Source organism: Rhinoraja longicauda, chromosome 5 (assembly GCF_053455715.1).
Source record: "Rhinoraja longicauda isolate Sanriku21f chromosome 5, sRhiLon1.1, whole genome shotgun sequence".
In the NCBI taxonomy this organism is placed as follows: Eukaryota; Metazoa; Chordata; class Chondrichthyes; order Rajiformes; family Arhynchobatidae; genus Rhinoraja; species Rhinoraja longicauda.
This window is the reverse complement of record NC_135957.1, coordinates 35,057,902-35,085,717: the sequence shown is the minus strand read 5'-3', so window position 1 is coordinate 35,085,717 and position 27,816 is coordinate 35,057,902. Positions and strand designations below refer to the sequence as shown.

The 27,816-nt window shown below is 39.9% G+C and overlaps 1 protein-coding gene across 1 annotated transcript in view; it reads left to right on the top strand.

Moving 5' to 3' along the window:
• The window catches only part of nbas (NBAS subunit of NRZ tethering complex), a 191,864-nt gene that overhangs the window by 60,363 nt on the left and 103,685 nt on the right, over positions 1 to 27,816 (top strand). Inside the window, exons 27-31 of the mRNA XM_078399277.1 lie at positions 1,970 to 2,032; positions 7,064 to 7,186; positions 8,355 to 8,457; positions 9,498 to 9,730; positions 27,520 to 27,632. Coding sequence (XP_078255403.1) covers positions 1,970 to 2,032; positions 7,064 to 7,186; positions 8,355 to 8,457; positions 9,498 to 9,730; positions 27,520 to 27,632 — 635 coding nt within the window. The remainder of the gene's footprint in view (positions 1 to 1,969; positions 2,033 to 7,063; positions 7,187 to 8,354; positions 8,458 to 9,497; positions 9,731 to 27,519; positions 27,633 to 27,816) is intronic.

The following is a 27,816-nucleotide window of genomic DNA, read 5'->3' as shown; positions in this document are numbered from 1 at the left end:
TTGCACAAATAAAATATTTCAAGGTGGAATATGATACAAATTTAGCTTTTGCCCAGTTGATTATGTTGATTTCATATGGTTTTCTGGCATATGCTAATACCACCACAAGCACCACGGTTGATAGCATAAAGTAGTGTGATCATTTAATTCATTCTGCATTCAGGGTGGTTCCCACATTCTTGGCAGTGAACATGTCATCCTGAGAATGAGATTAACCAGACCTTGATTTACTTAGAGTCACAAATGGATGCACGCTGTTGTCCCATTAATCAAAGCTGCATGATGTGTCCTAGATAATCTGTTTTCACAGGAATGTCCTTGTTATGTATTTTAATTTTTCAATCATTTGTTTCTGTTGGACATCTTGTTGGAACGTTGAAATTGGCTTCAAAAGAGACTGCAGATGGTGAAATCTTAAGCAAAAAAAAAAGCTGCTGGAGGAACTCGGTGAGCCAAGCAGCATCTGTTGAGGCAGATGGCCGGACAATGTTTTGGATCAGAGCACTTCAGACTGTAAAGGTCCAAAATTGAAATGGTGCCCGATCATCTCCCTCCGCAGATATGGTGTGGCCCGCTAAGTTCCTCCAGCACTTTGCTAATACAGCAAAAGAAAACAATCGGAACTGGATCTCGAATCTGTTTCTTAGTAGGCAAACTGATGCAGTATCATTCTCTAAGCTTCTTAAATGGAAACTTTGTATGACAGAGAAAGTTTGTGAACTTTATATTAAAAAAAAGCCAAGGCTGCATCTTAAAATTTTTGTAAGCCAATAATGTTAATTGCAGAAAATCGGCATCAATTTGTGCTTAGAGGAATCCCGAATTTACAAATGCAAATGGTTCTGTAGACTTGTCCGTAAGTCAATCTATTCATGGGTCAGAATTCCTTGGCATACGAAGTGGTGAGATGGTTATAATTCAAAATGGGCCTCAGCGAGAATCAAAAGAGAGAGTAACAAAAGGTAAAAGGACAGAAATGTTGAGCTGAAGTTTGCAACATCTCTAAGTATAATAATATTAACCCAGCACTTAAAATGTTGAAGATTTAAAACTACAAAATAGTGACAAAGACATGGGATGGTGCATATAGTGCGACTTTTTGCATAGCACAATTACTGACTTCATTAATGTTAAGTGTCACTCATTCAGTGATTTTAAACAGAATCTCACACTTCCTGGTACTACAATAACTGTTTATAATTCAATCTTAAGTGCAGTGATTGTAAGTGTTGTAAGTTTGTTAGACAGTGTACAATTGTTCTGCATTAACAAACTTATTAACTAGAGATATTTGAAAGCAAAATTATCTCCGGGTTTCCTCATAATACTTTTGTATGGCATGCACTAATTGTGTCTGAGTAATAAATGTAGTGACTCTAATTTATGATGAGAATGTTTAAATTTATACTCATAATTTCTAATGTTACTATATTCTCAAATAGAGTTTCAATTGATGTAACAGATTGATCTGTTACATCAATTGCTTTGTTCGGTTCTAGTGATCTAACTTTTGGTTGGATTATGGAATGCCTTATATTTTACAGTGGACTGATATATACTGTGGGTGACGAAATCTCGTCCAAAAGACTTGTTTTTTTGGATGACGATAAAGGTTATTCTGATTCTGATTCTGAATATGTTTGGGATGTGAAGGACATCTTGAACAAATCGAAGGCATAATGCAATTTTCAATGTTATATTTTATTTTGATATATCAAAAAAGGCTGATCTGGCTTTGTGTCAAAATATTGCATTTCAGATTATTTTTTAATCAGAGTTTTGCGGTAATTGGAATTTAATTTTTATTAAAGGAGAGATCCAAAAGGGACGTAGTAACTTCTGTGGTGCTTTATCAACTGAAATTCTATTTGAGGACACAAAAATAGAAACTGAATGTAAAACTTGTGAAAAAGCAAACCCAGCATATTAAATGCATTTTTCTATTATTTTCATTTTGTTTTTACATCAGTGAAGATACAGAAGTGACTAAAGCTTTACATGATCAAGTTGACTTGTTGGAACAACATCTAAGGTAGAACTTTATTAATTTACTGAAAATATATTTTCTTTAAAAGAGAAGATAATAAGGATTTTAAGAATTGCATAGTACAAGATGTATTTACAGCAATAATATATATTGCAACATGTTCAAGTAATTCTCTTATATAAGGTAATAAGGTAATTCTTGTTATAAGGTAATCATTATAAAAGGGCAATCTCTTTTTAGGTTTTTCACTATTGTATTCCTTATCGATCTCCGTCAGTTTGGCAATTCATTACCTTTCAGGTCTTTTGAAAATAAGTTCATATTTACAGTGATAACTATCAAAAAATAGTAAACTCAGTTGGAAGCTAAAATCAAGTGTTGAATCCTTGTTGAAGATTGAGAACATAATCTTGCTTTTGGAAGGGTAGCATTCTTCAAGGTAATGAACATCAAAAGTGCAGAACCTCAACTACTGGCCAATTCCTTCCATTCTGCCATGCCACAAATGGGTTTAATTTGCAATCGCACTTTTTCAGTTGGGTTAAAAACCCTATCGCTTGCATTCTCAAAATATATATTCAGATTGCAGGAATAATTATTATGTTCTGTGATGTATTTCACATCTGCAATTAATGTAGAGGAGCGAGGAAAAGGGGAGAACAGAGTGGGGGGAAGGGATTTGCAGTAAAATTCTAATGGTCAATCAATGGTGCTTTTATTGCCACGTGTGAAGTGCTAACACACAGAGAAATAATTTTTCTTACAAACTGTCCAATAGAGTATTGCCATTACCCCCAATTTCCGATTAACAATTGTACAGATATAGTCTAAGGAGCCTGCATTCAAGAGGTGCCATATTTTGGTGCCATTGTCCAAGTTCATACTCTAGTTCTTATGACCAGTACCTATTCCAGGCAAGTCCCAGGCTGTTGCGGGCGTCTAGCCATCACTTTCCTTGGACGTGATGTCTCTCTCCTCGCCCGGCCACCTTTGACTGCAGGAGGCGCCCTTAAAAAACAATGTCGAGGACGCGATGGGCCACACCCCAGTTCCCTATCCTCTTCATCTAGCTTTATCCTTGTCCAATGTTGTCACTGACTCCCTCCTTCCTGGCCTCTGACCTATTGGATTCTTGAACTGTCCCTGGATTCTTGAACTGTCCCCGGTTTCTTAGAGAAAGAACAATTGAATTGTTAACTTGTTTTCTCTGTTCTTAATATATTTCCTGTAACATATCTGGCATTTAATGGAAGATATTTCCCTTTTCGTGTTGAGGAAGCCTTTTCTGTTTCCTTCATTGTACAAATACAAGCTCTGAATTAAAATGAATGTCGCCACAGAATTACACAAGCACTAATGGAAATGTATTAAACAAAGAAGTATTATCAGGTGAATATATTGTAGATTTATATTTAGTTTATACAGGATTAAAAAAATACTGAGCAAAAATGTTTTCTGATATAACTGGTATGATGATACTTTGGTGTGAATTGGGGAAACACTGAATTCTGTTTCAAAAGGTTAAAGAACTGATTTCTAACAAACCAGTATGCCTCTGCTTGATAGGAGGTTTCATAATGTGTATTGCTGTGTACATTGGAATATGCAGCTCCATGCCTGGGGCCACCACCTTCATGTATCTGGCCCATTTGTGACATTTAGTAATCTTTGATTCTGTGGTGGTTTGTGCAAAAGCTGCAGGGCATTGTTATAGCTGTGTCTGATGTGGTGAGGCATTTAAAAGTTTGTAAACTTAAAGTAAATGACAATTACAAATTCTCGACGAGTAAAAGTACATTAAAATGCAAATAATTAAAAGCATAAACTTATAGCAATATGTTAAGGAAAATTTTCCTTTTTTCTCTGCAAGCCAGGAATTGGCAGTGAAGTCTGTGAAGTATTGGATCTTAGGCCGGTTCAGGATTGGTAGAGGTTTGCGAAGGCAATCCCCAAGGGTAACATCGGGAGATTGCATCAAAAATAGGCCCTGCCACTGGAGTGTGTGACAGATGCGATGCCATCTGTCATTCAGCAAGCCCAAACTTGTATGTTTGAACACACGCAGCCAGATAGCAACATGTGGCCATTGAAATGAATGAGCAAGGTTGCATCTTCCAGCACCATTCCCAAGGTTACAGTCCTTAAGTACCAAACTCTTTTTTTTTTTGTTGATTTTTGTCTAAACAAAGAAATGGAAGCGTAGTGGACTTAAATAGATATGGCAGCGGTACAGTTAAGGCAATTTTTTTTAGGCGACTACAGGCGACTAGGCTGCTGTCGCAAGGTCACCGGGGTGTCGCAGGCATGGTCATGAGTAGCCTCCAAAGGGTCGTAGCGTTTTTCTGGTTGTCGCTGGATTTTGTGAAGGCTTGACATTTTTTGGCGACTGTTGGTTTGATGCCAATGAGCATAACTTGACATCTCCTGACATGGGCGCTGTCGTAGGTTGTCACCAGGTTGTCGCCTGGTGAAGTAGGTTGTTGCCAGGATGTCACCAGGTGATTAAGGTTGATTAAGGTCGCCGGTGCTGACTTCTGCGAATTCCAAGTGTGGACTTGATCTAATCATCCATCAGTGTAATATAAGAAAATAACTGCAGATGCTGGTACAAATCAAAGGTATTTATTCACAAAATGCTGGAGTAACTCAGCAGGTCAGGCAGCATCTCAGGAGAGAAGGAATGGGTGACGTTTCGGGTCGAGACCCTTCTTCAGACTGATGTCAGTGGGGCGGGACAAAGGAAGGATATAGGTGGAGACAGGTAGAGGGAGAACTGGGAAGGAGGAGGGGAAGAGAGGGACTAGGGTCTCTTCTACATCCCGCAGCTCCGCTCTTGCTCCCCCTCCCCCCACTCGCAACAAGGACAGAATCCCCCTCGTTCTCACCTTCCACCCCACCAGCCAGCGGATCCAACAAATCATCCGCCAACATTTCCGTCACCTACAACGGGATTCCACCACTGGCCATATCTTCCCATCCCCTCCCCTCTCTGCGTTCCGCAAAGACCGTTCCCTCCGTAACTCCCTGGTCCACTCGTTCCTTCCTACCCAAACCACCCCATGCCCGGGCACTTTCCCCTGCAACCGCACGAGATGCAACACCTGTCCCTTTACCTCCCCCCTCAACTCCATCCAAGGACCCAAACAGTCTTTCCAGGTGAGACAGAGGTTCACCTGCACCTCCTCCAACCTCATCTACTGCATCCGCTGCTCCAGATGTCAACTTATTTACATCGGCGAAACCAAGCGCAGGCTCGGCGATCGCTTCGCTCAACACCTGCGCTCGGTCCGCGTTGGCCAAACTGATCTCCCGGTGGCCGAGCACTTCAACTCCCCCTCCCATTCCCAGTCTGACCTTTCTGTCATGGGCCTCCTCCAGTGCCATAGTGAGGCTCACCGGAAATTGGAGGAACAGCACCTCGTATTTCGCCTGGGCAGCTTGCAGCCCAGTGGTATGAGCATCGACTTCTCCAACTTTAGATAGTTCCTCTGTCCCTCTCTTCCCCTCCTCCTTCCCAGATCTCCCTCTATCTTCCTGTCTCCACCTATATCCTTCCTTTGTCCCGCCCCCCTGACATCAGTCTGAAGAAGGGTCTCGACCCGAAATGTCACCCATTCCTTCTCTCCATCAGTGTAGTGTGTCCATAAATTATGTTAGGTTTTGTATGTTTTTGCCCTTGTATTTTGTTTAAAGTTTGAATTTTAAAGTTTGAAGTTCGAGGTTTATTGAAATTTAGTGAAGTTTATTACAATATTTTTGTATGCACTGTTGTATGTTCTTATCAACCTTTTAAAAAATGTTGTTTGTATATCAATAAAGGAAATTCTTGACATTTTGACGGAAAATTGATGTATGAAGTTATTGTATTTCAGAGTAGTTTCTCATGGCATCATTTTCAAATAGTCATGATGCAGAATGATTGGAAACCCTACCGTACACCCCCTTTTATAGGGAAAGTGGGTAAAACGTGAATTGTCTTCAGTTGTCTTCAGGGTCATAGCTTGTCGCGGGTGGACGTAGGTTGACTTTGGTTGTCGTAGGTTGTCGCCTCTGGGGTGGTAGGTTGTTGTAGGTGCGGTCGTAGGTAGACATTCCACTTGCGACGATTGGGTTGCCGGTTTTCGGTAGCTTGCTGTAGCTTGACGTCGACTAGGTGGTAGGTTATTCTAGCTTGTCGTAGACATTGTCGTCGGGGGGGGGGTCCAATCACCCTTTTTTCGGCGACCTGCTTCGACTACGGCAGTCACCTTAAAAAACGCCTAACTGTGACAGGGTTTTTAGTAGGACAAAAGTGAGGGCAAAGCAGAGCTGGTCAGATGAGCTGATGGTTGAAAGTTAAGGGAAGCAGTAGCAAGATGCGGTGAACAGGGAAACATCTACAATTTCCAAAAAATAATGAAGCTGCTTGGATTGAGTGGAGCCTGACTAAATTAATGATGGAAGAATGACTGACCCACAGCTGAAGATGTAATTAATAAGTCAAAAGACAGAGCAAGTCACATTGACAAAGACGGTAGCAGATGGCAGGATAAAGTTATCGAGAGAGAAGAGGCCTTGTTAACTGCAGCCTGTGTACATTTTCAGATGTGTAATTTGGTCTGAGGTTTGCCCAGATGAACATCTTAAAAGGAGGCAGCTTGGACTGTCATGCATGCGTTGATTTCTTTGAATGAAAATAGTCCTGGATCCTTGCTTTTTATATACATTACTGTCTGTTTCTTGCATCTCAAATATCTACCGAATCCAATATTTAAATTATTTTCCCCATATCCATCCTGGTATTGTATTTTGGATCCCAAGTGGGTGAGAGAGTCTCCCAATTTCTTGCCAATAAATTTGTGTCTGTGGCTATTGGTAATGAACAAAGAGAGGAGGAACCCAAGTCAACCCTGTTTTGTGGCGGCCTCTACACTGGAGAATTCCAGCATTTACAAGGCAACTATTTTGTGGAGCACCTGCAGTTTTTAAAAACCTTGCCCACTTGCTGCTTTGTCTCAACTCCACAAGATACATTTATGTTTTAAATTGAGTTATTTTATTTTATTTAAACTGATTATTTCTCATTCTTTACTTCAGTGTGGCTGAGATTTTGGAAAAACATGGTCTGCCGAAACCAATCTCATTCGTAAAAAGCACTCAGTCAAATGCAGAAGAGGCACGTCTGCTTATGGTGCGTCTCACGAGGCATGTTGGACGCAAGTGAGTTTATGTCGACTTACAGTAATTGAAAAATTAAAAAACTCTGCATTTTGAAAATCTAAAATAAAACTTTAAAATGTTAATGTTTTCTAACATTCCAGTCCAGGAAGTGTCTGTGGAAAGAGAGACTGTTCATGTTTCACGTGTAAGATAATTAGTCAGAACCAGGATAGGAGGAAAAAATCAAGTTTGTTCTAGATAGTAGTGAGATTGGGAAGAGAGGACTAGAACAAAGGGAATATCTCTCATAGGATGAGACCAAATGAAACGATTGAGTAGTTAGAATCATATTATGCATCTTTATATGCATAATGTGGTGCTGATTTAGACTTTAGAGATATAGCGCGGAACCAGGCCCTTCAGCCAACTGAGTCTGTGCTGCCCTGTACACTAACACTATCCTACACACTTGGGACAATTTACAAATTTACAGAAGCCAATTACCCTACTAACTTGTATGTCTTTAGAAAGTGAGGGAAACCGGAGCACCCGGAGAAAACCCGCGGGGTCATAGGGAGAACGTATAAAACTCTGTACACACAGCACCCTTCGTCAGGATCGAATCCACATCTGCAAGGCAACAGTTCTACCACTGTACCACCGTGCCGCAAAGCCGTGTGCCATTTGATTCAACTTGGGTTTGATGGCAAAGCTGTGGGAAGTGCTCAGCTGGTTAGACTACAAATAGAAAGAGAAAAACATCCCAAATGAGGGCAGGCAAATAAAATACTTGGAAAGAAAGGAAACGTTATGTAAAGTCAGAAAAGATAAGTTTGATGTGGCTGAGTCAGGCTGAAAGAATGGGTCCACAGGACAGTCATGCTTGGGCAGAAGATAGAATGCAGCTTGTGACACCACAAATTTGGAAGCTATGGACTAAAGATGTCTGAAGAAAATGAGGTTCGTTTCTGCATGTGATCTTGTGTTTGTAGGTGAGGTTTCGTGGGAGGAATGAGGATGTTAGAGAGCTGATACTTGGCATCTCAGGTTTGTCAGACATTGTCAGTGGCAGTTTTTCCATTTGAGCTGAAGCTGGTTCTGATTTTGAGTTTTGTTCCAACGTTAGCAGTGAGGAAAAGAGAAATGGGATGGTGATCCTTTTTGCATATGAACAGTAATTAAACTTCCACCATGGAGGATATTATTTTCTTTCGTATTGTATATCTAGGAACCCACCTGTAAGTGAGACTGAATGGACAGTCTTGCTGCAAGATCTGTTGGAAATGCAAACCACGGTCTACAAGTGCCTGGACATCGATGTCTGTTATGAGGTAAATAATTCCACAAACATGAAGTTGAAAACTGTAGTTACGAAAATAATTATGGGTTGCCCAAACATTATCGTTGGTTAGGTTTATTATTGTCATGTGTATCGAGGTATAATGAAAAATGTTGCTTTGCATGCTATCTAAATACTTTGTTTCCAGATTTTATAAGCTTGATCATTTTCGGTGTTACTTTTAATTAAGGGTATATCCGCAGACCTTTGATGTCTTTCACTCCATTTTGGTGTCTTAATATCCAAGAGACATTAACTTTAATAAAATGCAACACTTAACTTTAATTTCAATATGGGTAAATATTATCATTTACACTAAATTATGTTTTTTAATATTTCTATTTTGTTGCAGTCCTCCTCTGTATTAACAGATCTGTTCGATCCTGACTACGGGGGCTTGTCTGTACGGATTTTGTACATTCTCCCCCTGACCTGCGGGTTTTCTCTGAGATCTTCAGTTTCCTCCCACACTCCAAAGACATACATGCTTATAGGTTAATTGGCTTGGTGTAAATGTTAAATTGTTCCTAGTGTGCGTAGGGTAGTGTTGGTGTGTGGGGATCGCTGGTCGGTGCAGACTCTGCACTAAAAAAAACCAACTCAATTTGTTACAATTTGTTACAATTCACAAATTCTGATAATGGCAAACTGCAGGGGATTTTTACTTGAATAATTATCTTTCACCCCTCCTGCTTTCTTTTTGGAGAATGTGGTTTTAGTTGACTGGAAGGATTCAAAGAACAAAAGACCCCTACAGATAATAACGGTGATTGTTCCTTCCAAATATATGGAGTGTTGAGTCAGAGATGAGCTGTCGCACAAAAGTATGGGCAATTTCACTTTTCATGAGACAATAAGGTTAATCTTAACATGAAACATATAGCACTCTCTATAGGCACAATACCAGTCAAATATTTTGGCTGCTCATCCATTTTAATGAGTAGAATAGATAACTCGTTTCATGCTTTTCAGAATAAATTTCAGTCTTATGGAATTAAATAATTTTAAGTGACCGGAAATTTTAATTTTCAGATATTTACCGAGAGTCTACTGTGTTCCAGCCGCATGGAGAATATCCGTTTAGCCGGTCAATTGATGCACTGCAGCAAGGTATCTGTTGACAAGGGCTGTACCACCACTGCCCACAGAAGCAAGGTACAACCCAAAGTCAACTATGAGAAAAGCATCAATCTGGTTCTGGATGCTGCCAGGGAGTATTTTGATTCATCGACCACCTTGACTGATAAAAGCATGGATTTAGCCAGGTAATCTATAAATTCATGGTGGTGTTTTTAAACAAATTCTAAAATAAAATGATGTCTGATATAAGTATGAGAGTTGACAACTTTAATAGCAAATGTGATTGTGCTGATGATCCTGCTGCTCCTGTAGTTAAAATGATCCAAGAATGATTAACATAAAATTTGTTCTATAAAGTTTTGTCTCCGCTTCCCCTACTAAACACTGGTTTTGCATATATAAGATTAAATGAAATACGACATGTAATGTCAACAGTGTTCAATCGTTTTGTATTGGCTACTCAGAGCTTTATACAGTAGAGCCCAACGGTATGCATTTGAGTAATAATAATTAAAACGCTATTTTGGATATTTTTTCCAAATAAATTACATAGTAGATCACAGCTAAATTGCAGGAATTATTAGTTTTCTGGCATAAAAACTAAAATACTGGGCCCATGAAATTTGAGCAGGTAAATGGCATTGGTAGTCGAAATGAAATGAGATGGCTTTTTCTTAATGGATAGTGTGGGGCAATGCATAGTTAATAATTCATAGCAATGAAACCGTCAAAAATTGTACATTTGCTCATTAATATGATAACCAATTTCCTTTTGGTTGTCTCAACAATGAATGGGCTAAGTTGGAATTACAGAGACATGGCTCCAGGGTGACCAAGGCTGGGAGCTCAACATGCAGGGGTATTCAATATTCAGGAAGGACAGACAGACAAAGGAAGAGGAGGTGGGATGGCATTGCTGGTTGAAGAGGAGATTAATGACCAGCAAAGAGAGATATTAGCTTGGATGCTGTAGAATTGGTATGGGTAGAACTGCAAAAAAACCAAGGGCAGAAAACGCTTGTTGGAGTTGTATACACACCGCCAACCTGCAGTAGGGAGGATGGGGATAGCATTAAGCAGGAAATTAGGGATGCGTGCAGAAATCAAGGATAGTGTTAAATCCAAGGAAGAGGCATATAAATTGGCCAGAGGAAACAGCAAACTGGACTCAATAGAGGAGGACAAAGGGGCGAATTAAGAGGGGGTAAAAAAAGAACACAAAAGAAAGCTTGCGGGAATATAAAATCTGATTGTAAAAGCTTCTTTAGATATGTAAAAAGGAAAAGATTAGTGAAGACAAATGTAGGTCCCTTACAATCAGAGACAGGTGAATTTATAATGGAAACAAAGAAATGGCAGAACAGTTAAACAATCTGTCTTCACTAAGGAAGACACAAACAATCTACCAGAAATACTAGGGGACCGAGGAGGGAGGAACTGAAGGGAATCCACATTAGTCAGGAAATGGTGTTAGGTAAACTGTTGGGACTGAAGGCGGATAAACCCCAGAGTATTCAAGGAGGTGACTCTAGAAATCATGGATGCATTGATGATCATTTTCCAATGTTCTCTCAACGCTGGATCAGTTCCTGTGGACTGGAGGGCAGCTAATGTAACTCTACTTTTTTAATTTTTTTAAATCTGTTTATTAGTTTTTACAATTATTTCAACAATGAACAAACAATACGCGTAAAGATACACCCCCGCCCCATCCCAGACGTAGAGATAAACATTGACATTAGTAAAACAAATACAAAGTTTAAAAAATAATAATAATAAAAAAATCTAAATTTTGATTACAGACAAGGGAGGAAGAGTGTAGGCAGACATATAAGCAGTCAGCACTTATGTTTATCCCCATTCTCTAAAACAATCATTAAAGTTTTTGCATAATTTAGAAACGGTAACCATGTTTCTTTAAAGCTTTCCTGTGAACCTTTGAGAGAGAATCTAATCTTCTCTAGCTTTAAGTGATATAACACATCCTTGATCCATTTATTATGAGTGGGTGGTAATACATGCTTCCAATTAAGAAGTATAAGACGTCTAGCCAAAAGAGAAGTAAAAGACATAATTACTTTTAGATATCGGGGGGTATTAGTTCCGGAAGGGACACCAAAAAGAGCTGTAAGAGGATTAGGTAGAATATCTACGCCGGATATATCCCTAAAGGATTTAAAAATCCCTGTCCAAAATTCAGACAGGCGGGGGCACGTCCAAAACATGTGAATCAAGTCGGCGGGTGTTTGTCGACAACGGTTACATACGTCACTCGTGCCGGGAAATATTCTTGCTAGTCTAGCGTTAGTGTAATGCGTGCGATGCAAAATTTTACATTGTATAAGACTATGTCTAGCACAAATTGAGGAAGTGTGAACAAGTCCCAGCACAGTTTCCCATGTCCGATCCGTCATGCCAAACCCCAAATCCTGTTCCCAAGCTACCTTAAGATTATGGAGAGATTCAAGCTTAATGGAGTCTATTTCAGTGTGTATAATTGAAATCAGCCTCTGCGCATTGGGATTCAAAAGAAGAATAGAATCAATTTCAGAGTAAGTGGGCTGACTTGGAAATTCTGGAAATTGCCTTTGTAAGAAGTGCCTGACCTGAAAATAGCGAAATAGATGTGATCGGGGCAAGTTGAACCGTTCAGACAGGTCTGGAAATGACAAGAAGGTCCCATCACCATACAGATCATTAACAGTTCTGATACCCTTATCAAACCAGGTTTGAAAAGTAAAATCAGTACATGATGGTTTAAACAAATAATTGCGATGTATTGGAGAATACAGGGATGGCCTTGTAAGACCAAAGTGTCTATTGAATTGCATCCAGATCTTTAAAGTGTGCATAACGGTGGGCATAGAACAGGCAATAGAGGTAAGCGGTAAACCTGAACAAACTAAAGAGCAAAGAGAGTACTGGCACGAGGACAGCTCCATTTGTGCCCAAAGAGGAGTGTTTTCCAGATTACATGCCCAATAATACTTAAGGAAATTTGGAAGGCCCATCCCCCCCATTGACTTGGACCGCTGGAGATACTCTTTCCTGATGCGCCGTGGTTTGTTTCCCCATAAAAAGGAAGATATGGTCTGGTCCAATTTTACAAAAAAGCTTCCCCTAATAAATATTGGTATATGTTGAAAAAGGTATAAAAATTTTGGTAAAGTAACCATTTTAATTAGGTTAATGCGACCGGCCAGTGATAAGGGCAGAGTAGACCAACGGTTAAAATCTTGTTTACAACGTTCTAGTAAGGGGAGAAAATTTGCATTAAAAATATGGGAGAAGGATTTAGTGATGACAATGCCAAGGTATTTAAACCCACTATCCATGCGCTTAAAAGGGAAAAGTGAATGAGGCATTCTTGTGGCTGCGGGGTTTATCGGAAAAAGCTCACTTTTCTGAATGTTCAGTTTGTACCCGGAGAATCTACCAAACTGCTCAAGCATAGATATAATAACTGAAACGGAAGAGTTGGGGTTAGATATAAATAAAAGTAGATCATCCGCGTACAAAGACACTTTGTGGGTGACCCCCCCTCTGACAATGCCTTCGAACCTAACCTCGCTACGGAGCCAGATAGCCAGAGGTTCTATGGCGATTGTGAATAACAACGGTGATAGAGGACAACCTTGTTTAGTACCTCGTTTGAGGGGAAAGGAAGGTGAGTGTAAGTCATTAGTGATAACGGAAGCTACAGGGGCTGAATATAAAAGTTTAATCCATGAAATAAAATCTTCATTAATCCCCATTTTCTGAAGAACAAAAAAAAGATAGGTCCACTCTACCCTGTCGAAGGCCTTCTCAGCGTCCAACGAGAGGACAATTTCAGGGAGTTCAGAAATTGGAGCATGAACTATGTCCAACAGGCGCCTTGTATTAAAAAAGGAGTGCCTCCCCTGGATAAAGCCTGTTTGGTCCGTTGATATTAAATCTGGGACCACGTGTCGAAGACGGTTATAAAGGACTTTGGCCAAGATCTTTTGGTCCACATTGAGAAGAGAAATTGGTCTTCTACTACTACACAGAAGCGGGTCCTTATCTTTCTTAAGCAACAAGAAAATAGAGGCTTGAGACAATGTTTCTGGCAACTGGCCTTTCTGGAACGACTCGTTGTACATAATTTGTAGTTCGGGGCCTAGAAGATGAAAAAATGTCTTGTAAAACTCGACTGTATATCCGTCAGGCCCTGGGGATTTACCATTTTGCATGGCTTTAATGGCTTCTTGGATTTCAAGAAGTGAAATCGGTCTTCCGAGGTTGCTGGAAACCATTTCATCAAGTACAGTTCCTGTGGACTGGAGGGTATCCAATGTAACTCTACTTTTTATGGAAGGAGGGAGAGACAATGGAATTATAGACCAGTTAGCCTTAGATCGGTAGTGGGGAAGATGCTTGAGTCGATTGTTAAAGGTGTTGTAGCAGCACATTTGGAAAGCAGTGACAGGATCGGTCAAAGTCAGCATGGATTTATGAAGGGGAAATCGTGCATGACTAATCTTCTGGAATTTTTTGAGGATGTACCAAGTAGCATGGATAAGGGGGGGCTGGTAGATGTGGTGTATCTGGACTTTCAAAAAGCTTTTGACAAATTCCCACACAAGAGATTAGTGTGCAAAATTAGAGCGCATGGTATTGGGAGTAGGGTATTGACATGGATAGAGAACTGGTTGGCAGACAGGAAGCAAAGAGTAGGAATTAATGGGTCCTTTTCAGAATGGCAGGCAGTGACCAGTAGGGTGCCGCAAGGCACAGTGCTGGGACCCCAGTTATTTACAATATATATTAATGATTTGGATGAGGGAATTAAATGTGACGTCTCCAAGTTTGTGGATGACACAAAGCTTGGTGGCAGTGTGAGCTGCGATGAGGATGCTATGAGGTTGCATGGCGACTTGGATAGGTTGACACACCTCCCAACCCTTCTGAATTTGGCGGAAAGTTTCCGCTTATTTCATTTCCGCCATTCTGATTTTGCCTCATATTTTTCCGCAAAACAGTCGGTAATTACAATTTGGCAATTCGGCCAAAAGAGGTCGCTAGGGGTTCCACGAGAAATCCTCCGCGCCCTGGAAGTCTCCCCGGAAATGTGGCACCTAGGCTGGGCAAGGCAGCCAATCTCGACCTCATCGGGACTTCCATGGCCGATTGGTGGGTTGAATTTGCAACCTGCGGCCGGGGCTCTGGAACTCCAGCCCAGCTGTAGCCAGCTCATCTATCCCCATAGCCAGCTGGATAAACCAGCAAAGCTCTGGAACCAAGAGTGCCAGAAAATCAGTGGTGGAACTGTAATGAGTAAATATTAAATTTAAGTGCAAGATTATATAACTATATTAATTAATTAAGATGAGGTTAAAATATAAAACAGAAAAGCCTATTACCACCTTTTTGGGCTGATTATCAATTAATGTGGGTATTTACTTCAACAAGTACTTCCGAATGTTTAGTCGAGTCGCATATATCAACTCTTCTTAACTTAGTCATACATTTTATGACATTGTTTGTTTATTCAATACTACGAGAATTGGGATGTGTGAGGAAAAAGCAAAATAGAAAAAACAAAACAAAACAATTTTTTCTTTGCTTTGCAAAAAGCATCTCTGTTCAATAAGCTTTCTATAAATAGCAGAATATACTCGTGATAGGCCTGACATTGCACAAGAACTACAGACTGTTGAAAATAATTGTTGTTTTTCACACATGAATGTAGCGCAACGCATATCGCATTTGGCGTGCATACTTTTTTTTTGCTGAAAAGTTGCATTACGTGCCATATTATGAATTTTAATGTAAAATTCAGAATTTTGGACCAAAATAATGTGGATAATAATGTGGATAAATGTGAGGTTATCCATTTTAGTGGCAGTGAAGAAAGCTAATGGCATGTTGGCCTTCATTGCGAGAGGATTTGAGTTTAGGAGCAAGGAGGTCCTACTGCAGTTGGAGTATTGTCTGCAATTTTGGTCTCCTAATTTGAGGAAGGGCATTATTGCTAATGAGAGAGTACAGCGCAGGTTCACCAGGTTAATTCCCGGGATGGTGGGACTGACATATGATGAAAGAATGGGTCGACTGGGCTTGTATTCACTGGAATTTAGAAGGATGAGAGGGAATCTTATAGAAACATATATCATTCTTAAAGGATTGGACAGGCTAGATGCAGGAAAAATGTTCCCGATGTTGGGGGAGTCCTGAACCAGGGGTCACAGTTAAAGAATAAGGGGGAGGCCATTTAGGACTGGGATGAGGAAAAACTTCTTCACCCAGAGAGTTGTGAATCTGTGGAATTCTCTGCAACAGAAGGCAGTGGAGGTCAATCCATTGGATGTTTTCAAGAGAGAGTTAGATTTAGCTCTTAGGGCTAAAGGAATCAAGGGGTATGGGGGAAAAAAGCAGTTACGGGGCACTGATTTTAGATGATCAGCCATGATCATATTGAATGGTGGTGCTGGCTCGAAGGGCCGAATGGCCTACTCCTGCACCTATTATTTTTTCTAAGACTTGAGAATTACATTTTCAGTTGTCAAAGATCCTTCCTGATGCAACCTTACAGTATCCATCTTCTCATCCACTCATGCAGGTTCTTTTTTGAATAAAACTAGTGATCATTAGTGCAAAAAATTAAAATCAAATAAAATCAATGTATTAAACTTGCAGACAGGAGTGTTGTGGGTAGATGGCAAAAAAAGTTCTTGACTAAACTTGGGAAATCTAAGTATCTCTGGAGATTGGTTTTTTTTACGTATTCAATTTAGATATTTTCTTCCTGGATGAGTTTGGTCAAGAGGCATCTCCAGAGACTCGAGTGGGCATGATTGTTTAATATTCTGCTGGAATATTTTTTGTGTAGTGCATTGTTGTGAATTAAAATGACACCAGTACATGCTGAGTTGAAGGGTGAAAATGCAGTTTTAATGCAGCAAGAAAAATCTTAGGTGACAATGGTTACAATTCAACATAATTAATCAATGCCATACAGCTGATTGGTTTTGTTTGCATTGTAGTGTCATGTAGTAAATGCAATTGTCAACTGGTGCAAAGTTATGTCCTTAAAATAGATGAGATAATTGATCAGTCAGTGTGTATTTTTTAATGGCATTGGATGCAAGTTGAAAACTGGCCAGAGAATCAGGAGAACCTTGAGGTGGTACCTTGTGATTTAAAAAAAAAATTGGGTTTAACAAGCAAGCAGGATCATGGGCTAATATGTTTCCAAACCTTTATGACACATGGGCCGCACTCCTATTAAGTAGATACAATAGACAATAGGTGTAGGAGTAGGCCATTCAGCCCTTCGAGCCAGCACTGCTTTGTGAGGTTTGTTAACCAGATCATGTTTTTGATTATATCGTTTTTATCTTGCACAAAGCAAGATGGCGGCAGAAAAAGATTTTGAAACGTGTTTTGCTTTCAATTTTCAAGATTTTTATTGCAGAGTACTTTCTAAATTCACTAGGTTTCTTTGAAGTAAATGCATAAGTAAATAACTTGGCATTTGACATGTTTATTGAAGTTTATATAATGAAGTTTTATTGTCATTGAATGAATGATTGCCATTGAGACAAGAAGTTTCTCAGTAGCATTGAGACATATTCCCAATACTGCGTATTTTTCTGATGAATTTCCTGACTAGAACTGGTGAAATGTAGCACATGGTGTGTTTATCATCCATTCAATTTATCAACCCAAAGACAGGTTGCCTGGCTACTCAAGAACTAAGGAAAAACTTAGATTGTTTTGAAAGAGGATTGAACTACTTGTTGTCTGTCCTTTGATGGTTATATGTTGTCAATTTTTCATTACATAACGAAATTAAACAAAAATATTTCATGTTTCAGCTATTCATAGCTACCTAAATTAAAATTAAGTGGTTCTCTGGCTGGGTGGAGCAACATAATTACCACTATATTCCAAATATTGCCTATCCAGGATTTTAAAATATAGTTTCTTGATTACGTAAGTTATTTAATATTTAGATTATATTTATTCACTCTCTCTGAAGCTTGAAATTGGATTTACAACCATTATGTGATGGGTCCGGAAACAAGATGTGTAGGGCTGAGATGAATTCAATGTCATGTTCATCTCAGCTTTTGCATGAAGGTTCATGCTGTCTTTCTCTTTGTTCTTGGCAGATTCTAGAGGTGATAAACTGCAAATCATCTTATTGGGTTCCAATTAACTTAAGTGTCCGTTTTATTTGATTTAGAATTCAGTTGCACAGAATATGTCTAGATTTCATTGAAAGCTATCAAACAAAGCATTGCAGCTGATTAGTTGACTCAGTCTTTGTATTGTGTGTAAGTTAGTGGCAGCAGTGCTCATTTTTTCAGTGGTTTGACTTCTGTTTATGCCTGTGATAATGCATGTTTCTGACTACCAGTGTTGGACCTTCTAGGGTCAGTTATATGTTAAATTCTTGAATTCAGACTTCATTAACTTCAAGATTGTACCATTGCCCCCTGGCAAAGGATATTGAGGCTCCGGTCAGGAAAAAGGATGCATAGGCATCCTTTTCAATTATAGGCAGCTAGAATTGAGTGAATCTCTTGAAGACTATAAGGGATGAATGCAGTTCATTTAAGAATGAAATCGGGAGGGCTAAAAGGGGACATAAGATATTCTTGGCAGATAAGGTAAAGGAGAATCCTAAAAGATTCTCTGTACATTAAAAGTGAAAGGGCAACAAAGGAGAGAATAGGTCCCCTTAAAGGTCAGCGTGGCCATCTATGTGTGGAGCCAAGGGAGATGGGTGCGATGTAAATTAATACTTCTCGTCTGTTTTTTTACCACTGAGAACGTCATGGATGCTCATGAATTTGGGGAGAGAGCACTGATGTCCTGAAACATTGATATATTAAAAAAAGAGGAGATATTGGCAGTCTTGTCACATAAAGGTAGATTAATTCCCAGGACCTGACACAATGTGTTGTGGGTATCAAGGGAAGAAATTGTCTCATAATATAATAATAATAATAATATTCATTTATTGTCATTGCAACGAGTACAACAAAATTAAAAAATAGCCAATCCTGACGGTGCGTACAAACATATATGCAATAAATGCAAAAACAAATAAATACATAAATACAATTAAATACAATTATATTAAGTACAAGATTTTTTAACGGTGTTGCCTAGTGCAAAGGTAGTGTTCAGTTCTCGTATGGCCCTGGGGTAAAAACTGTTCTTAAGTCTGTTTGTTCGGGATTTGATCGACCTGAAACGTCGACCAGAGGGCAGATGAACAAACAGACGGTGGCCGGGGTGGGATGGATCTTTTATTATTTTGCCTGCTCTACTGAGGCAGCGTAGTCTGAACAGGTGCTCCAGGGAGGGCAGTGAGCAGCCGATGATCTTCTGGGCCATCGTGATGACCCTCTGAAGGGCCTTCCTGTCCTTTTCTGAGCAGCTGGCATACCATGTGGTTATACAGTATGCCAGCACACTCTCGATGGAGCAGCGATAGAAGGACAACATGAGCTTCTCCTGCAGGTTGGTTTTCCTGAGGATCCTCAGGAAGTGGAGTCTCTGCTGTGCCTTCTTTACTGTGGTGATGGTGTTGGTAGACCAGGTAAGATCCTCTGCGATGTGCGTACCCAGGAACCTGAAAGCTGGTACCCTTTCCACACAGACCCCATTGATGTAGAGTGGGTCGTAATCTCCACTGGTTTTTCTAAAGTCAATTATAAGTTCCTTTGTTTTGGAGGAGTTCAGGACCAGATTGTTCACTGAACACCATGCTGCCAGCCTTTGGATTTCATCCCTATAGGCTGTCTCATCTCCTTCTGAGATGAGTCCAACCACAGTCGTGTCATCCGCGAACTTGATGATGGTGTTGGTGGGATGGGTGGGGGCGCAGTCGTGAGTGTAGAGGGAGTAAAGGATGGGGCTCAACACACAGCCCTGTGGTGAGCCGGTGCTCAGTGTAATGGTGGAGGAGAGGTGAGGGCCTATTTTGACGGTCTGGGGGCGGTTGGTCAGGAAGTCCTTGATCCATTGGCAGATGGTTTGGGAAAATCCAAGGTCGGAAAGTTTGGTGACCAGTCTGCTCGGGATGACCGTGTTAAAGGCAGAGCTGAAGTCGAGGAAGAGCATCCTCACATAGCTCCCCTGGTGTTCAAGGTGGGTCAGTGCAGTGTGAAGAGCAGTGTCGATGGCATCCCCTGTAGACCTATTTGCTCTGTAGGCAAACTGGTGTGGGTCGAAGGTGGGTGGGAGGCTGGCTTTGATGTGCTGCAGGACCAGTCTCTCGAAGCACTTTGTGATGACCGGTGTGAGTGCTACCGGACGGTAGTCGTTAAGACCGCTGATGACAGACTTTTTCGGCAGTGGGATGATTGTGGCGGACTTCAGGCAGGGAGGGATGGTGGATTTTAAAAGGGACAGGTTGAAGATTTTTGTGAAGACCTCAGATAATTGGTCTGCACATTCCCTCAGCACTCTGCCCGTCACACCATCGGGGCCTGCAGCTTTCCTGGGATTCACTGCTCTGAGCACGCGCTTAACATCATACTCCTGCACAGTGAAGGTGTTGCTGTCAGGTGCTGGAGAGGGTGTTATGTCTGCCACTGTAGCTTTCACCTCGAAACGAGCAAAGAAACAGTTAAGTTCCTCTGCCAGCGAGGCGTCGCCGTCGGCAGTCGTGCGGTTGCTGGTCTTGTAGTTGGTGATGTGCTGGATGCCTTGCCATACCCGCCGTGGGTCATTGTTGGAAAAGTGGTCCTCAATCTTCCTCTTGTAGGACGCTTTGGCATCCTTGATGCCTCTCTTCAGGTTGGTTCTAGCAGCACTGTATAGAGCTCTATCACTAGACCTGAAGGCGGTGTTACGGTCCTTGAGGAGAGACCTGACATCCTTTGTCATCCAGGGTTTTTGATTGGGATACAACCGGATGCGTTTGTCGACGGTGACATTGTCAACACAGTTTTTGATGTAGCAAAGTACAGTTGATGTGTACTCCTCCAAGTCATGATCCTCAAAAATATCCCAGTTGGTCCTTTCGAAGCAATCCTGCAGCTGCGAGGAAGCTCCTTCAGGCCATGAATTGTATTGAGTTATTTGAAAAGGTAATTGGGGGCAGGACAATAGACAGGCGTTAACAGGGCTTTTGACAAGGTCCCCAGGGTAGACTGGTCTGGAAGGTGAGATCAATGGGATCCAGGGTAAGCTAGCCAATTGGACACAACATTGCTGGCAGTGGATGGTTTTTCAGTTTCGAAGTCTATGATGGATAGTGAGCTGCAATGATCGGTACTGTTTCCCCTACTCCTGGTCACATATATTAATGATTTTGGATGAGAATACATGGTTAAGTAAGTTCATGGATGACACCAAAGATGGTGATGTGGCCAACAGTGAAGAGTGGTGTTTAAGGTTCATCAGATCAACTGGAAAAGTGGACAAAGGAGTGGCTGATGGAATTTAACTCTAACGTGCAAAGTGATATATTTTTGGAAGTTAAACCAGGGCAGGACTTGCATGGGAAATGACATGGCTCAGGTAGACAATGTGGTGAAGAAAGCACAAGGCATACTTGCATTTGTCTGATGGGGCATTGAGTATAAAATTTGGGATGTCATGTTAAAGCTTAACAAAAATTTGTTGAGACTGCCTCTGAAATCGTGCATATGGTTCTGGGCACCAAACAGCAGGAAGCATGTTATTAAATTGCAGAGGGAGCTGAAAAGATTCATAAAGATGATGTTGGACTGGAGAGCTCGAATTATAAGAAGAGAATGCATAGGCTGGGGATGTTTTCCCAGAACAATAGACAATAGGTGCAGCAGTAGGCCATTCGGCCCTTTGAGCCAGCACCGCCATTCAATGTGATCATGGCTGATCATTCACAATCAGTACCCCGTTCCTGCCCTCTCCCCATACCCCCTGACTCCGCTATCAATTAAAGCTGAGAGGTGAGCCTATAAACTAAGTAGGGGCATAGATAAGTTGGATGGTCGCCTTTTTAAGGTGCCTTTTTTCCAATGGTCATTGGGGAGAGGGAAGAGATTTAAAGGGAATTGGGCGAGGGGGGGTGGGTGGGATCAATTTTTCCACATCAGGTGGTGGGTGTATAGAATAAGCTGCCAGAGGAAGTGGTAGAAGCAGGTACAATTATGACATTATGAAAATAGGCAAGCAGCATTAAAGAAGTTGCAATTTTTCAAAACCTACGTGGTACGTACATGTTGTCTGTAGTTCCCATAGATTTTAAATAGTATTTATTACTACCATAAATTTGTGAGATGTCAATTAATTACAGAATGCTGCTCAGCCTTTGTTCGATTTGATTCATGATCAAGAGTCCAGTAAGTAATCAGGAAATATGTGCTGTCATATACAACATTTCTTTACACATTGTATTTAACTCTGAAATATATGTAACATTATTTAAATCACAACTGTGTTTTCCGGGTACTTAAATTAGTGGATAATGTACGCAGTGATAATTTCAATGATGTATCCTTCAGATTAAGATTCTATCTTGTTTGGGTAGGATTATCTTCATAATCTTGTTCACAAGCATCAGTTTTACATGATGACCTCTGCAGCCTCCTATTATTTTTAATATGAAGTAGTAGAGTTGAAGAGTATTTCTACAGACAGGTATTTTTATTTTAATTAATTGATTCTTATTCCTCCACTTGAAAAGACGGTATTTGATTAATGAGTTGGCATGAGCTCAGCTCCAAACTGTGGTTTCCATTTTGGTTCTTTGCAGTAAATTTGTTATTTAAAGTCACTAGAGCTCAATCAGTCATCATCAGTTGTTTGCAATGGATCAATTTGTCATTAACTTTCCATATTCATGTTTCTTTATAATACACCCCCATGTTATGCATTGGAGCAGAAATACTGATTGAACCTGAGCTGCTCCTTCTGGATTCTGTTGCCGTCAGAGGGATGCTTAAAGTTTTCATTGTCATATAATTTGGTTGCCATTTAAAATGAAGCTGTTTATCCAAAGTATTTTAAAGCCAATAAAATAATTACTAAATGCAATAACAGGACGACAACAGCTGGTATATATATAATGCCTTTAGCATATCATGACATCGCAAGACATTTTTTCAGCATTCTCAAGTAGAATTTCATGCTCAAGTCATGCAAGGCATGTGAGAATTGTTCACATAAAACGATCAAAATGAGAAGTTCTTTGGAACATCAATGATAGAGTGGAGGGAGTGAGAGAGGGAATTCCTTTGCTTTGAATCTCAACATTTGAAGGCATAGCCCTTATTCGTAAAGCAATGCATATTAAGGATGCTCATGAAGTCAGAGTTGCAGGTGCACAGAAATATTGGAGGATTTTGGGACTGGGTGAAGAAAAAATACGATAGAACTTTATTTATCCCAGGAGGGGATATCCAACTCAAAAATCCAAGTCCATTCAAGAATGTGAAGGGTGTATAGTGGAAAGCAAGCCAGTGGATTATCAGAAAGGTTGGGTTTTGATGTACGAATGCTACGAATTTAGTTTTTATTTTGTTGAATAATCTAAAGCAGGGATGGAGATGGGTAACGTCATGGAGTTGGATGTTCCTGATCTTGGTAATATGTACAGATGCTCAAGTTAGTGATAAATCGGATACTGTTGAAATGAACAAAAATAATTGCAATAATAAAATGATTTACTAAAGTTTTGGCTAGCTTATATTATTGACGAAAAATATAATTTTAACAAAATCTGTAATTTTGGAACTGTAATATTTTCTGTTGTTAGATCAATTATACAGAATTATCTACTGAAAATATAAAATATATATAAAGTGTAAGCATTTAATTCATTTCAATCACTTGTGATGTACTCAAATGTCTTCCCTGACCTAACTATCAGCAAAGAACTCTTTTCCTCCCTCCCCCCAATTCAGATGAATACCCAGTTCATCCTTCAGTGCACAGCATAGCTATTCAATTCAAGTTTGTTTTTTTACAGTGGGGTCCACATTCTCACCACTGTCTGTATAAAGGTATTTTGTTTGTATTTCCTCTTTTGAGTTGTTCGTGTGGACAAGTGACCTTCAGTTTACTCTTATCCACAAACAAAAATATTGTGTTGTTTCCTTCAAAGCATTTAATAATTTTTAGCGCCCTTCTAGTGCCCCTCAGCGATCTTTTTCCAGTGAATATTCATATTCGTGAAGGCACATGCAAATATTTCTTAACAGCCTTGCCTTTGGTTAGTTTGGCATGCAGGAAGAAGGTAGTCCTGATAGAAGTAAATAAAATTATGAGGCATAGATATGGTAGACAGTCGGAACCTTTTTCCCGGGGTGGAAATGTCAAGGACTTGAAGGCAGAGCTTTAAGGTGAGAGGGGCAAAGTTTTAAAGGAGATGTGGAGGGCAAGTTTTTTTTACAAAGAACCTAGAAGATGCCACCTTAAGAGGTAGTGAAGGCAGATACGACAATGGCATTTAAGAGGCTATTGGGTGGACACATGGATATGCAGCGAATGGAGGAATATGGATTGCAGGCAGGCAGTGAAGATTTTTTTAACGACATTATGTTCGGTATGAACGTTGTGAGCTGAAGGGCCTGTTCTGTCCTGTTCTGTTCTATGTAATTGTGGCTTATTTAAAATCTTGGCAGTTATGGCTGTTATAGTTAACTGCACATTTTAAAATCATTACTTTAAAAATCTTTTCAGTCCTGAATGTTAATAATAATTAGCTTTTGATTCCGCTGTTCTCTCATTGTTGTTTAAAAAATATTCAGTTTTATAAATTAACTATGCAAAGATTAATTTGTATCACAAAAGTACAAATTTTAAGTTGTTTGTATTGCTTTCAGGATGTTTCAGTGATCAAATGAAGGCGGTTGGCTTCAGTTTGGTAGTGATTTACCCAATAAGCTACCATGCCATTGTGGGATCTAGGCAAAGTTCAGACTGGCTAATTTAATTTTCTCCAAATTGGGCACCATCCCCCATTTTTCCTCAAAGCGTTGAATTATGATACATCTCCTAAAATATAATGTTTCATCTGAGTGTAGGCACTTCCCTCATTATTGTACTCAATTGTCAGGGTCTCAACGCTGCCAAATGATAAATGAATGTATAACCTACTAATTCTGAAAGTGAGATTGCTTCCACTGGAACCAAAATTGATAATTATTACTATAAATCCCCCATTCCTTTGAATATTAATTTGGTGAATTCTATAAATAGTGGACAATCAATCAGTTGTACACCACCTATCGTTGCAATATATTGGATCTTTTTAAACCAGGTGAAAATCTCTTGCCACTATTTATTCATAAATCTGAACTAAGAGTACAATTCATGAAGAGTCTAAATTTAAAATAATTATATTATTAACGTATGGACAGAAGTAGCAAATGTGAATGTCATCATTGGAAATATCATCATTGCAGACACCAATAAACATGCGTACTCTGAGGAAATGTTACTTTGTACACATGCAATTCTTGTTCCAAAAAATGTGTGGAGTTTTTAATCTCCATCATGACAGTTCTGCCAGAGTTTTCCCTGTGTTTCTTCCAGTAGATTTCTTGGTTTTATTGCAAAGTACAAAAGATTTATATGTTTTTTTCCCAATTGGATTTGAGGTACTGTCCTGGATGTTAAAGCTTTATTTTATAGATTAGTTTATATCATATAAATAAATGCAAATAAAATTCCATGTTCACTTGAAGTGTAAGCAGTATACAAATAGTAATGATAAACACAATGACAAGTATAAAATAAATAGGTTATACCATATAACTCTGAGAAAAGGTGCAATTCTGTAATTTTTATTCCTGCCATGAGGAATTAGCAGCCTAGCAAAGTTGATTACTAATTACCCAGCACTTGGCATTGAGATGATAGATCATGAAACAGATGGGTATGATAGTCTTTCTTGGTTTTCACTTAACATTGTTCTTCTGCTCTCTTGCTTATAACATTTTGAGGGGTCTTGACAAGGTGGGTTTGCAAAGGATCTGGGCAGCCATGGTTTGAATCATTGAAATTGTAGAGGAATTGTTGTGTGTGCACTTCAGTAGCTCAGAGAAAATGCTGTAATAATGGCCAAAAATGCATTTGAATCTTTAGGCAATCGCAGATGAGCAAGTTATGTAGAGCATCATTACTGCATTTGCAATGGAAGTGTGAATCGGTAGAAAGGAAGGCAAATGCGATGCTAGCATTTATTTTGTACAAACGGGGGTTGTATAAATGAATACAAAAAAGGGATGTAATGCTGAGGCTCTATAAGGCACTGGGCAGACCGCATTAGTATTGTGAGCAATTTTGGGCCCCATATCTGAGGAAGGATGTGCTTGCGCTGGAAAGGAGGTTTACAAGAATGATCCCAGGAATGAGTGGGATAACATATGATGAGCAATTGATGCGCTGGGGCCCTACTCACTGGAGTTTAGAAGGATGAGGGGGGACCTCATTCAAACTTACCGAATAGTGAAAGGCTTAGATAGAGTCTATGTGGAGAGGATGTTTCCATTAGTGGGGAAGTATAGAACCAGAGGTCATAGCCTCAGAATAAAAGGACATTACTTAAGGAAGATGAGGAATTTCTTCCGTCAGAGGGTAGTAAATCTGTGGAATTCATTGCCACAGAAGGCTGTGGAGGTCAAGACAATGGATATTTTTAAGGCAGAGATAGATAGATAGATTCTTCATTAGTACAGATGGCGGTGGTTATGGGGAGAAGGCAGGAGAATGGGGTTTGGAGGGAGAGATAGATCAATCATGATGGAATGGTAGAGTAGATTTGATGGGCCAAAACAATGGAAAGTCTTTAAAGTGGAAATGTTTCAGCCACAGCATGAGTGAGACAGGTGGTAAAATTGAAGCCAGAGCTCCAAGGCTGACTTGAAAGATAGAGACTAAAATAAAGCAGAGAAAGGTTGGTTGCCAAGTTGTTAGCACCAATGAGAACCGGGATAATTCTAGAATGATCGGGGCAACAAATGTAAAACAATATTCTAAAAGTCTTCCAGAACCCTGTAAATGGTAAACTTGTAGAGAAAAGGAAAAGTCTGTCAGAAGGTCTATTCTTGCATTCAGAGGGGAGAAAGACATGGTTAAGAAACTGGGTGGGCAAAATCTTGATGAGGAGGTTCCACAAGAAGCGTTGGCTGCACAATGGATAAATAATGTGGTCCAAAATGGGCGCATTCTAGGGAATTGAGGGAGGAAATTGTAGAGGCCGTGAGCAAATTCTTCTTAACATCTATAGATTTCGGAGAGGTATTCAAGGACTGGAAAATGACAAATTCACAGAATGAAATTGATAAATCAAAAGTGATGAGCGGGAAAGAAAAGTGGTCAGGTTCTGATGACTGCTGAGTACTGTCGATCCAATTATAACATTCAGAAGAGTTATTAAGTGAAAGGAAAATTATTTTATAGGACCATGGGAAAGAACAGTAGATTTAAATTGTTCAGTGTCGGTATGGAAACAAGGGGCCAAAAGGTCTCTCTTCATCCGTGACCATTATATGATTTTGGACTGCAGAATTGATGGAACTTCTACTAAGTGTCATTTAAAATTCACCAAAATTGCAGTATTATTTCAGTGAATTTGTATGACCACTAATTTTTAAAATCAGTACGATTTGTGTCAATGGTGAGACTTTGTATTATGTTAAGATTGTGCCACCGGGGATGATATGCCCGTTTGGGCAGAAAATTTATTGATCTACATCTCAGCACTTGCAGATGAATGAATTGAAAATTTGGAAATAAAATGGTCCAACCCCCAGGGCAATTTTAGTTTTGTGTCAGAGTGTGGTTAGAATCCATTACTGTAATCATGAGGCATAGGAAAATCAAGTTTAACTTTAAGCAGAATTGCTTCACACACTATAGTTTTAGTTCACTATGCTCTCTGGGAGAAGACAATTAAATTGTGCATGAAGGTGACTGATGGTAAAGGAAATTAAGGGTGTCATCCTGTCCGCATGGTCGAGATCCACTTACCATCTGACATTCCTCATTGTGTTGTTAGATGCTGCTTACTGCTCATCTCTGACTGCTCTGCAGTCATTCAAGAAGAACTGGTCCTGATCAGCGCTCTCAGTCTGCTGGAAGAATTCAACGTGAAGATTTTGCCGATGCAAGGTCTGTGTAATTTGTTCTGTGCTTAAAACAAAGAAGCTGAAAGAAAGTGAGAGGAAAAAAGCAAACTGCTGGAGGGAGTAAGGATGCATCTTTGGAGGGAAATGGACAGTTAATAGTTTGGGTCAAGACCTTTCCTCGCGATTGAGTAGAGGGGAGTTAGCCAGTATAAAGGGGTGATGGGATG